The 11,580-nt window shown below is 40.8% G+C and overlaps 1 protein-coding gene across 1 annotated transcript; it reads left to right on the top strand.

Moving 5' to 3' along the window:
* The first annotated feature begins 115 nt into the window (after positions 1 to 115).
* On the top strand, positions 116 to 11,312 carry Tdp2 (tyrosyl-DNA phosphodiesterase 2). Its single transcript, XM_034510610.2, has 7 exons — positions 116 to 448; positions 527 to 612; positions 4,896 to 5,066; positions 5,803 to 5,894; positions 7,184 to 7,302; positions 9,336 to 9,506; positions 10,251 to 11,312. Exons 1-7 carry the CDS (start codon positions 254 to 256, stop codon positions 10,524 to 10,526), a joined length of 1,110 nt encoding a protein of 369 aa, XP_034366501.1. The 5' UTR covers positions 116 to 253; the 3' UTR covers positions 10,527 to 11,312.
* The last annotated feature ends 268 nt before the right edge of the window (positions 11,313 to 11,580 follow it).

Here is an 11,580-nt window from a genome sequence, read left to right as displayed (position 1 = left end):
CCCCTCCCTCCTCCCTCCCCTCCCTCCTCCCTCCCCTCCCTCCTCCCTCCCCTCCCTCCTCCCTCCCCTCCTTCCTTCCCCGCCCATCTCTGCGCCTTGCATGCTGCGGCTGGGGACCGGGGAGGGCGGTCTTGCCGCCGGAAGGTTGACGCGGAAGCACTCGCACGCAGCGCGCCTGCGCGGGTCCCGGCATTTGCGATCAGTCGCGCGGAAGCGGCGTGAAGAGCGGGCGTTTTGAGGAGACCCTGTGGCGATGGCGTCTGGCAGTAGTTCCGATGCGGCGGATCCGGTAGAGCCGGCAGAGCCGGCGGCAGCGCCCGCAGCAGCAGAGACGGAGGAGAACCAGGTGAAGAGGCGGCGGCTTCAGTGCCTGGGCTTTGCGTTGGTGGGGAGATGCGACACCACGATGGCCCCCACCTTCCTGTCGGAGAACGACTGGCAGACGCAAGTAAGTTCAGTCCTCGCTTCCATCGCTCTTCCTAGGTGGGCGGAGCGCGCCCTGCATCCTTGTCCCTTTGCTTTTCAGAAAGCGTTGAGTGACTACTTCGAACAGCCAGAGAACGACCTAGGGTGGCCGCGCCAGCCTCCGACGTCCTTCAAGTCCGAGGCCTGGTAAGCGCCGGGGGTTGCGGGCAGCTTGCCGGGATCGGGGAGGGACCGCCTGCTGGAGTTGGGTGCCAGAGGACCCGGCCTGGAAATGGCAGCCGGCGCCCCAGGGCTGGGAATCTCTGGGAATGCTTCTGAGGATGCACGGTCACTTCCCAGCGTGACTTGCCTTTGTTGTTTTGGGACGGGGTCTCACGGTGTAGCGCTCGGCCACCCTGAAACTCGCCATGTGAACCAAGCTGGCCACGAACTCAGGGATCAGATTGCCTCTGCCTCCTTAGTGCTGGCACATTGAAGGCACATACTAGGACTGGCTGTTAATGTGACTTTTTTTTTTTTTTTTTTTTGTCGATGGAGGAGAAAAATCTGAAATGTATTTTGAGGCAGAGTCACACCCTTTATCCCTCGCTGGCCTGAGCTTGATGTGTAGACCAGGTTGGCCTCAAACACAGATCTACATTCTACCTGCTTCAGAATCGAAAGGATTGGATTTAAAGTGTCCACCACCACACTTGGATGAAATTTTTGTTTAATGTTACTGTTATTTGTTCTTTTTTTGAGACAGAGGCTTGCAATAATCCTGACCTTCAGCTCTTGAATCCCCTGTTCCAGTCTCCCTTTTGCTAGCATTACATCTGGTTCCAGCAATCCCCAGCTGAAATGTAACTTATTATTTGATACATGTGTCCAGGCTGACTTGGAACTCCTGTGTGGTCAAGGCTTGACTTCTGCCTTCCACTTGTCCAGTACTGGGATTAAAGGTTTGTGAAACCCTGGCTACTGAAATACACTTACTGACCTGAATTATTGGTGACATGTAAACTGGAGATTAGAAAAAAATTGAGGTATAAATTTTCAACTGAAGAATGGTAACTTTTAAGTCTCCTTGTTTCTGCATTGTTTAACTTCTATTTTCTTGCCGGAGAATGATAGGTTTTTTTCTTTGAGACAGGATCTCACAAGTTTGTCTAATTTAGCACAAGTTTGTGTGTAGTCCAGGCTGGCATTGAGCTCCTAGCAATCCTGCCTCAGCCTCTGGGAATTAGTCACCATACCAGCCAGGTTCAATAATGTTTTCAGTGTATGCAGTTCCTGTTGTTTCAGTGCCCTGCCTCCGATTTTTATTGTTGTTGTTCTACTGTTTGTGCCTTACTGGGCCTTCTAGGAATTGGCCACTGTTCTTTCCAGAGTCTCCTACATGGGAATTGTCTGTGTCAGTCAGAAGAGATGGGCAATCATCATAAAACAGTTGTGCTGAAATTAGTTGGAAAAGTTTTTAGAAAATGTTGGGTCTCCACACTCCAGAGATTATAAATAAGGAGTGGAGTCCACTTATCCAGTACTGACTTTTGATCACCCCCTCACCTCCCACCCCCCAAATCCTTGTGTGTAGGTTAGAGAACAGCTCCATCTTGTTGGAGGCAGGGTTTCTTAAATGACTTGTCAGGCTTGTGTGGCTAACATTTTTACCAGCCATATCTGAAGCCTGTGTCCTTTTCTGTCTTGAAAAGATCTAAAGGTGCCAGGAGCAAAAGGCTGTATCTTATGCTTTGTTATTAGGGTATAGACCTTGAGCCAGCAACATTACCCCATTTGCGATTCTGGTAGATAGGCAGACTTATCGAGCTCCATACTAGACCCACTGAATCAGAATCTGCTTTTTGTCAAGATCCCGGATGGTTTAAAGTTGAGGAGAGTGGGACATAGAGGCCAAGGTTATCATCTTTGTTTAAGGAGTCAATAAATGATGCTCCCAAGATTGATTAGGCCTCTCGGTTACTTTAAGGTTTTTACTCAGCACCACATTTAGAGACTTTTTTTTCTTTTTTTGAGTGGAATTTATTTCTCAGGTTTACAGTTTTCTCTTGTTAAATGTCATGAAATTGTATTACAGTAAGACAGCAGAACAGGCAGCACACACACATTGAAGTGCAGCCCGTGAAAGAAATGACAATGCTTTTGTGCAAGCCTGATTTTATGCAGGTGCCCAAAGAGGCCAGAAGAGGGCATCAGAACCCTTGAAACTGGGGTTAAATGGTTCTGAGCCACCAGTGACCCAAGTTGTCTGCAAGACCAAGTGCTCCTAAACACTGAGTGGTCTCTTCTGTCTCAAATGTTTTCAGTTAAGAATGAAGGGCCTAACATCTGACAAGGTTCTGAAACTACTTAGCCTTTTCTCTTTGGTAAGGCTGCAGAAAAAGTGTAACATTGAATGTTAGGAAAGAAAGCTTTCTGAGATGGGTGAAGTTCCAAAAGGAACTTGGCATTAAACATAGTTTTTGGTGCTCTTTAAAATTACTTTTATGCATACAGATGGTTTTTAGCCAGATGTAGTCGCTTACATTACTTGGGAAACTGAGGCACAATTGCCAAGGGTTTGAGGTCAGCTTGGGCTATGTACTGAGTCCTAGGGCAGACTGGACATATACTTGCTATAAGTTCCTTATAAACTTAAAAGCTTATAAGTTTGAGGTCAGCAGGTATATATTTTGAAGCCTTGTTTCAAAGAGCACATTGACACTTAATATTTTGCTTTAGAATTGGCATTAAATTATCCTGCGTCAAGACCTTGGGATAGAAGGTGAACTTAGAGTAATCTGCAGTGCTAGGACATAAGGGAGCAGCCAGAGAATGTTGGAAACATTCCAGGAAAACATAGGACTAATGTAAAATTGGAGAATACTTGGGTATTTCAGAACAGATTCTAGTCTTCACAGTAAAATATGAATAAGTACCGCTGTTTGTGGAACAATTGACATTTTTATTTTTAAAATTTTATTTATTTTATTTTATGTACATGAGCCTGTCTTCAGACACGCCAGAAGAGGGCATCGGATCCCCATTACAGGTGGTTGTGAGCCACCATGTGGTTGCTGGAAATTGAACTCAGGACCGCTGGAAGAACAGTCAGTGCTCTTAACCACCGAGCCATCTCTCCAGCCCAACAAGTGACTATTGTAGGAGAATTTAAACGACTAGATTTCTAAGGCTTGAGGAATTAGAAAAATCTTTTGAGAACTATTACGTGTTTCAAATAAGTACATTCAATGGACAGTAAAACTGGGATGAAAGTCGAGTCATAAACAAGATGCTTCCATAGTTAAAATCCACAAAATACTAAGTAGAAAGGGAAAAATCAGTACTTTTCAGTGGGGATATCTGGTTAACACCTTAACCATGCATTGGTAATGCTGTCATTCCTGCCCCAAAGTGAGTAACTAGAGTTGTAAGAAAACATCAAGTTTACCTAAAGGATTCTATAAAACAAATGGCCTATACTCTTCAAAAATGCTTCATGAGAAAGACAAAAAAAAAAGATCTATTGGTGGTAATGGAGCTCAGGGTTCAGGTTGTATAGTGTGTATGTAAGCAAGGCTTTGGTGAAGGATAGAAGTAAGTGGTTTAGAAAGAGACTAGGGTAAGCAATTGTTAATTAAATAAGAAAATGTTAGTATTTGGAAATTTTGGGTACACAGTTGGTTAGGGATTCTATTTTTACTGCTTTTCTGTTTTGAAAGTCAGTAATTGTAAGAATCAAAAGTTACCAAATGCCTGAAGCTGACTATATTAAAAGAAAACCATTATTTGTGGCCATGAGGTAGTTGTATGGTTAGTGTGCAGGAGGATCACATTGTGAAACAAGGAGTCAGAATTTTTGAAGCAACTCTAGGAGAAAAGTGGTCCCTCTAAGGGCAGACACACATGCCAGCATGTGGAGACAGGACAATGTATAGCTGTCTTTTTACCATGTGGGTTCTGGAGATAGAACTCAGGCCATCAGGATTGGCAGCAAGCACCTTGATGTACCAAGCTCTCTAGCCCAACTTTTGCTTTTCTATACCGTCTTAGGATTCTTCAAAGAAAATTATTTATGGGATAAATATCTGTTATCTGAAGTGCTTGGGACCAAAAATTATTTGAGTTTTGTAGACAATTTAGAAGATGGATTTTCTGATTAGGAGTGATTTGTTTATGTCTTCAAATTGAGGGCAAACACATACAATAAACTTCAGACAGTCTGTACATCTGTTTGGAAGCCAGAGGTCAGATTTGGGTTCTCCAGAAGAAGTTCTCCCTGATTTTTCAGACAGTCTCTCACTGGGACCATGCGCTCACCATTTAGAGTAAAACAGGTCTCAGGTATCTACTGGTCTCAGCCTCCCAGTGTTGAGATTACAAGTATGCCACAACTTCCAATGTTTAATGTGGGGTTTCTTACCTTCATAGCCCCCAAACACAACAATTCATAATTTGGTTTTTTTTTTTAACCTTTATTTTGATCTTGCCAGTGTTGATCTAACCAACGAGGATGCAAATGATACCGCCATTTTAGAAACCAGTCCATCGGGACCTCCTCTAGAAGATAGCAGCACTATCTCTTTCATTACCTGGAATATTGATGGATTAGATGAATGCAACCTTCCAGAGAGGGCTCGAGGGGTGTGTTCCTGCCTAGCTTTGTAAGCATTCTCGTTTCCGTGGTAGGGACTCTGATAAAGTGTCTTAATGGTTCTACAAAGCAACAGTTCAAAGTGTGTACTTGAAAATTTGATATTTTTTTTCTAGACAGAAACTTTGACTTTCAACGTCAGCTTCTAAGTAAATATTTGAGAGTTGAGGTGTTTTGGTCTAGGGAGGGTCCCAGAGTGAATTGGAACACCAATTTATGTGAGATGCTTTCTAGAATTGTAAGCTTTACATACATAGTAAGTTTTGTTTATAAGTATTATTACAAAGTGAAAATTACCTACAAGATCTGTTTCTGGCCTCGTGAGAGCTTTGTAACTAGTTCTCAGGAAGTTCTCAGGAGATGTTGTCACGGGACAGCTTTTAAGCGAACCTGAAGAGATAACACTGACTACATCTCTTGGTATATATAACTATTGCAAATGCTCAGTGTAGTATATATAGTGTTTTCTGTTTTAATTCCACTGGTATATTGTGTGTGGGTAATGTGTAGGGGATGCTGGGATTGAATTTGGCCTTGTTAAGCAAGTGCTGTCACTGAACTACACACCCAGTCTATTGGTCATTATGGCACTGTGTAGTAAATAATACATAGATAAATGTCAGTATAAGCAGTGAGTACTAGGGATTCAGGTAACAGTTGTTTTATATGTATATATTGTGGAATTTTCTCTAGGTGGCTGAAAATGAATGACATGCTTCTGTTGTTAAATTGGTCTTTTTAATTAGGTACAGTCCAGATGTGGTATTTCTACAGGAAGTTATTCCCCCATACTGTGCCTACCTAAAGAAGAGAGTAAGCGGTTACAAAATTATTACAGGTAATGTTCTTCTTGCCATCTAAACTACACTGTTCTTTGAAAAATAGATCAATGAAGGAAAAAAAATGAGAGGCTGTTACAAAGGGCACAGATGGGACTGAGGAAACTAAGCAAGACACGGGATACGTTTGTTTTGTTTTTTCGAGATAGGGTTTCTCTGTGTAGCCCTGACTGTCGTCCCAAGTGCTGGGATTAAAGGCATGCGCCACCACTGCCTGACAAAGATTTATTTAGTTTATGTATGTGAGTACACTGTTGCTTTCTTCAGACACACCAGAAGAGGGCACCAGATCCTATTACAGATGGTTGTGAGCCACCATGTGATTGCTGGGAATTGAACTCAGGACCTCTGGAAAAATAGTCAAGTGCTCTTAACCACTGAGCCATCTCTCCAGCCCCAACACAGGATACTTAAAGGTTATTTTACAGCTTAATGTTAATAAATGGAAAAATAATGGAAACATATTTCTTTTTAGGAAAACAAAGTTCTAAAATTTCAGACTTATATATTTGCTAAAATTGATTATTGAGGTATGCCCTTAATCACCCATTTGTTCTTAGTTAAACATCATTTGTATCTCTTGTTAAATTTTGATAAGGGACAGAAACATAACACTTGATTAACCTACTTCAAAATGGAGGCTTAAAGATTTGATCCCATTTAAATGATTTGCTCCTTCTTATAGTAAAGGAGCTTGTGGTAAAGTGAAAGTACCCTGTTGTGGTAAATCTCTAACCCCCATAAGCCTGTAGAAAGATCACACACTCAGTGATGCTATTTATAAGCCACACACCTCACCTAGCACTACACTATTTTATTCCCCAGCTATGAGATTCCTTGCTACTTGTGGCTTCTCCAGGCCATGTGGTTCTGCCCCATCTTCCTTCCACTTCTCTTCCTCCTTGTCTCCTCCTCCTTCCTCTCTTCTCCCTCTCTAAAACCCCCAGCCCCACCTTTCCCTTTCACTACCCAATCAAAGGCTCTAACCTTTATTTGATTAGTTAAAATGGGGAGAGGTTCATATGAATTCACCTGAGTATGTGATCCACTCCTCCACTCCTGGTCGGGGCAGCCCCTCTTGAGAAAGTGGAGTTAACATCAAAATACAAACAGCACCAGGGCAATCTACAACATTTCTCCCTTTTTGTCCAATTAAAAGGCTCTTTTCTCTCAGATATAACTCAAGCACAACTATTACAATTACGTAATTTATAAAGTATAAGATACAGTTAACACCCAGTCCATCAATTGACTTTGTTCCCTAAATTTTTTCCACAAATGTTTGAAGGTAATGAAGAAGGATATTTCACAGCTATACTATTGAAGAAAGGAAGAGCAAAATTTAAAAGTCAAGAAATTATTCCTTATCCAAATACCAAAATGATGAGAAACCTTCTGTGTGTAAATGTAAGTTTAAGTTTGGGGTGTTTTTCTATTTAATTGTTTTTTGAAAGAATTGCCTCTACAGATAAATTTATAAAGGCATCTTTGTGTGTGTGTGTGTGTATCAGTCAGGACTTTTAGGATTCAGTTCATTCCTTCCACCACAGGTTCTAGGGATCAAACTCAGGTTGTCTTGGCAGAGGCTCTTACCTCTTGAGCCATATCACTGGGACAATTTTTTAAACCCTATCTGTGTCTGGAGGTCAGGACAACTTGTGGGAGTCAGTTTTCATTTTCTGATGTGGTTCTGTGTTGATTTCAGATCCTCAGGCTTGTGAAGTAAGTGGTTACAACTCACTGAGCCATCTCACTGGCCATTCACATACATTTTTTTTTTAAGATTTATTTATTTTTTTATGTATATGAGTACATCATCCCTGTCTTTGGATACATCAGAAGAGGGCATCAGACCCCATTACAGATGGTTGTGAGCCACCATGTAGTTGCTGGGAATTAAACTCAGGACCTCTGGAAGAGCAGTCTGTGCTCTCAACCACTGAGCCATCTCTCCAGCCCTACATACATATTTTAAATAGTCTCAGAAAATTTGAATTTCATATAATTTTAGATGCAATCTTTAAATTGTAGAATAAATATGCAAAATGCAAAATAAAAATGCAAAGTTGAATTCTTAACTAGTTAGATATTTTCTTAAAAATGTGACAACAGTTGACTAAGAAGAACATTTGTTAAGTAACTTATTATAGTAATGAGAAAAATAACAGAGCACATAGATAGCTCTAAGGAACACACTAGTACTTTAGCTCACAGTTGAGGGAAGAAATGGTACTGGGTGTGCGAAACAGCTAGTCCTATAGGGCTTCTGTAGACCAGGCTGCTCTCGAAGTCAGGAATTAGATGAATGTGGTGCTTAGCTTTGCTTTCTCTTTTCTCCTTTTTTATTCAGTGCATGAACACACCCTGTGAAAATGGAAACACCCATGACAAACCTTTGCAAGTTGCAGCAGGGGTAAACCTGTGGGTGTGGATGAGCTTATGTTCATGTTGGTGTGAGAAACACTGTGCTAGTTATTTTTCTAATTAGTGTGACAAAGTATCTGGCAAAGGCAATCTTAAAAAGAAGAGTTTATTTTGACATATAGTTGTAGGGTACTGACATCATGGTAAGACAGGAGCAGCTAGTCACATTGTGTCCACAGTCAGAAAGCAAAGTGATGACTTCTGGTGTTCAGCTTGCTGGCTTGCTATCCCCCCCCCCCCCTTTTTTTTTTTAGTTTGGGACCTCATCTCCCACTGGTGCCCCTTAACATTTTAGGGTAGATCTTCCCACCTTAAGTAAGCTAATCTGAAATTTCCCTCAGACATTCCCAGAAATTTTCCCTCTAGGTGATTGTAGATTCTATAAAGTTGACAGTATTACCACCATCCTGAGTGTGGAGAGGTAGTGGAGTGTTGACAGGAGGTTAAGATGTAGGCAGGGTCCAGATTATAAGTTTGAATGAATTAAAATGATTCTGTAGGCAACACATTCTGTGTACTAATATCTTAATTGCAGATGATACGTGACTCTCACTCAGTTAACATTATTTTTGAGTATCTGTGCCTGGCCATTATTGGAGCGATAAATAGGAGTTGTCTGTGGGGTCTGGGCAGTGGTGGCGCACACCTTTAATCCCAGCACTTGGGAGGCAGAGGCAGGTGGATTTCTAAGTTCGAGGCTAGCCTGGTCTACAGAGTGACCTCCAGGACAGCCAGGACTACACAGAGAAACCCAAAAAAAAAAAAAAAAAAAAAAAACCCAAAAACAAACAAACAAAAAGAGTTGTCTGTGTTTGCAAGTAACTGTGGTTTCATGGAACAGGGAAGTAGCTGTCCTTTTACTTGTTTGGGACCTTTTATAGCAGTCTGTTTACCTTGGAATTGGATCCTAGAGAGGTGTGAGCCATTGATGGCCTGGAGCTACTGGAGAAGGGCCACTTATCTGTTACCAGCACTAGTGGTCAGTGGCCAGTTCAATTGTTATTATTCTGTTGTAGGTGAGTTTGGGTGGAAATGAATTTTGCCTTATGACATCCCATTTGGAGAGCACCAGAGAACATTCTGAGGAACGAATAAGTCAATTAAAAACTGTTTTTCGAAAAATGCAAGAGGCTCCAGATTCAACTACTGTTATATTTGCAGGAGATACAAATTTAAGAGATCAAGAAGTAAGTAACAGAATTGATTCAATGTTTGTGGGGAGAGTATTGCTATGGAAATTAATTTGGATTCATTTTATCCAAGGTATTATGGACTTGAAATACAAGGTAGAAAAAACTGTTGTAGCTTTTGTTTAAAATATGCACAAAAGAAGTCTTTACAATATTAATTACAATATTAATATAACCCTGCTATACGTAAGATAAACAAGTATTAGAATAGGATAATAATTACAAGAATTTAAATTTTAAAACTTGAGGGTATTTGTAGCATTCCTACATATAAGACCTAATCCTCTTGTGAGTTGAAATCAACTTTTTAAAATACTTTATTGCTAGGTATGGTGGCCCATGCCTTTAATCACAGTACTTGGTAGGCAGAGACAGGCAGATCTCTGAGTTTGAGGCCAGCCTGGTCTACAGAGTGAATTCTAGCATAGCTAGGATTGCAAAAAAGAACCTTGTCTTGAAAAATGACAACAAAAGTTGCACTTATGCCGGGCGGTGGTGGTGCATGCCTTTAATCCCAGCACTTGGGAGGCAGAGGCAGGCGGATTTCTGAGTTCGAGGCCAGCTTGGTCTACAGAGTGAGTTCCAGGACAGCTAGGGCTACACAGAGAAATCCTGTCTCGAAAAACCAAAAAAAAAAAAAAAAAAAAAAGTTGCACTGCACTTAAGTCATATCAAATACCTTTTAAATTGGGGGTGGGGAGTAAATATATGAACCTTACATAATATTCTTTCTCTTGCCAGGTTATCAAATGTGGTGGTTTACCTGACAATGTTTTTGATGCCTGGGAATTTTTGGGCAAACCTAAACATTGCCGGTATACATGGGATACAAAAGCAAATAATAATCTCAGAATTCCTGCTGCTTACAAGCATCGTTTTGATCGAATATTTTTCAGAGCAGAAGAGGGGCACCTTATTCCCCAAAGTTTAGACCTTGTTGGGTTGGAAAAACTGGACTGTGGTAGATTTCCCAGTGATCACTGGGGGCTCCTTTGCACCTTGGATGTAGTATTGTGAAAAGCTTCCCCAATTCCAGCTTTAACTGTTTGTTTGCACTAGTTCTGAATTTGTGCACATCTCAACCTTTCAGGAAAGCTAGGTCTAATACAAAAGAATTAATAAACCGGATGATTAGTACAGCAAAAACAGTTAACGTTTTACTTTATATCACGTGTCCTCAGAGTTAAGAACTGGTGTTTGTAATAAATCAAAGCATGCTTATGTTCAGAATGTGTGGACTTTTGTTTAAAGGACATAGCTTCTCAGCTTGTAACAGACTTGTTGCCATCAAGACTTAAAGTAATGGACGTTATCTCAGGGCTAACTATTGTTTGAATTAGGCACCAATATGATTTAAATCATTTTATTAAGAGAAAAAGTAAGCCGTTGAATTCTTGAGACTGCATTGTCTTACATTCTGTAATTTCAGAAACTTAAGTGAAAAAGCCATGGCCATCTGTAGTAGAGGACAGCTGTTGTATATCAGACTTAATTTTGTCAGCTGATAATATGTAGTGACTAAGTGGTAAGTCATGTTTCCACTTTGAGTTCTAGTAACTGTTCTGATTAGTGTTAATAATTTGCTGATAACTGACAAAGTTTAGCTTGGCAATGATTACACTCAGCTTAACAGGAGAATTATTTTTTTTTCTAAGAGGAAAATTCAGAAGAAAAATAACTTTCAGTTTTGTTACTGGTAAGATGGAAATACTTTGCAGAGTGAATAAAGAATACTTTTTTGTAAATGTTTTGTAAAGAAAAATGTCCAGTAAATAAAGTGTGTCATTTGTAGACTGAGCACGACTTTGTTGTTCGTGGTGGGATTTGTTGCTGTTGCTCTGTTCCTGTTGGGAAAACAGCCCTCCATGTTACTCTTCAGTGGGAATTACCAAATGTGTGTTCTTATATTAAATTTCTGACACTTTGGAGGCTGGGGCAGGAGGATTGTCATTAGTGTAAGGCTAGCCTAAGCTATAGAGTAAGACACTGACAAAAATAAGGAAATTTAGAATGAAGTGACATTTTTACCTGTCATCCCCAAATTAAAACACCTAAAAACAATTTGAACTTA

The sequence above is a fragment of the Arvicanthis niloticus genome, chromosome 8 (assembly GCF_011762505.2).
Source record: "Arvicanthis niloticus isolate mArvNil1 chromosome 8, mArvNil1.pat.X, whole genome shotgun sequence".
Taxonomy (NCBI): domain Eukaryota; kingdom Metazoa; phylum Chordata; class Mammalia; order Rodentia; family Muridae; genus Arvicanthis; species Arvicanthis niloticus.
This window is presented reverse-complemented; position numbering and strand designations above follow the sequence as displayed.

Bases quoted from the DNA above. Each gene is read 5' to 3' on its own strand.
- Tdp2 (XM_034510610.2), top strand. From the start codon at position 254: ATGGCGTCTGGCAGTAGTTCCGATGCGGCGGATCCGGTAGAGCCGGCA. The intron at 613-4,895 runs GTAAGCGCCGGG...TGATCTTGCCAG, and splicing joins TCCTTCAAGTCCGAGGCCTG to TGTTGATCTAACCAACGAGG. The intron at 5,895-7,183 runs GTAATGTTCTTC...AAATGTTTGAAG, and splicing joins CGGTTACAAAATTATTACAG to GTAATGAAGAAGGATATTTC.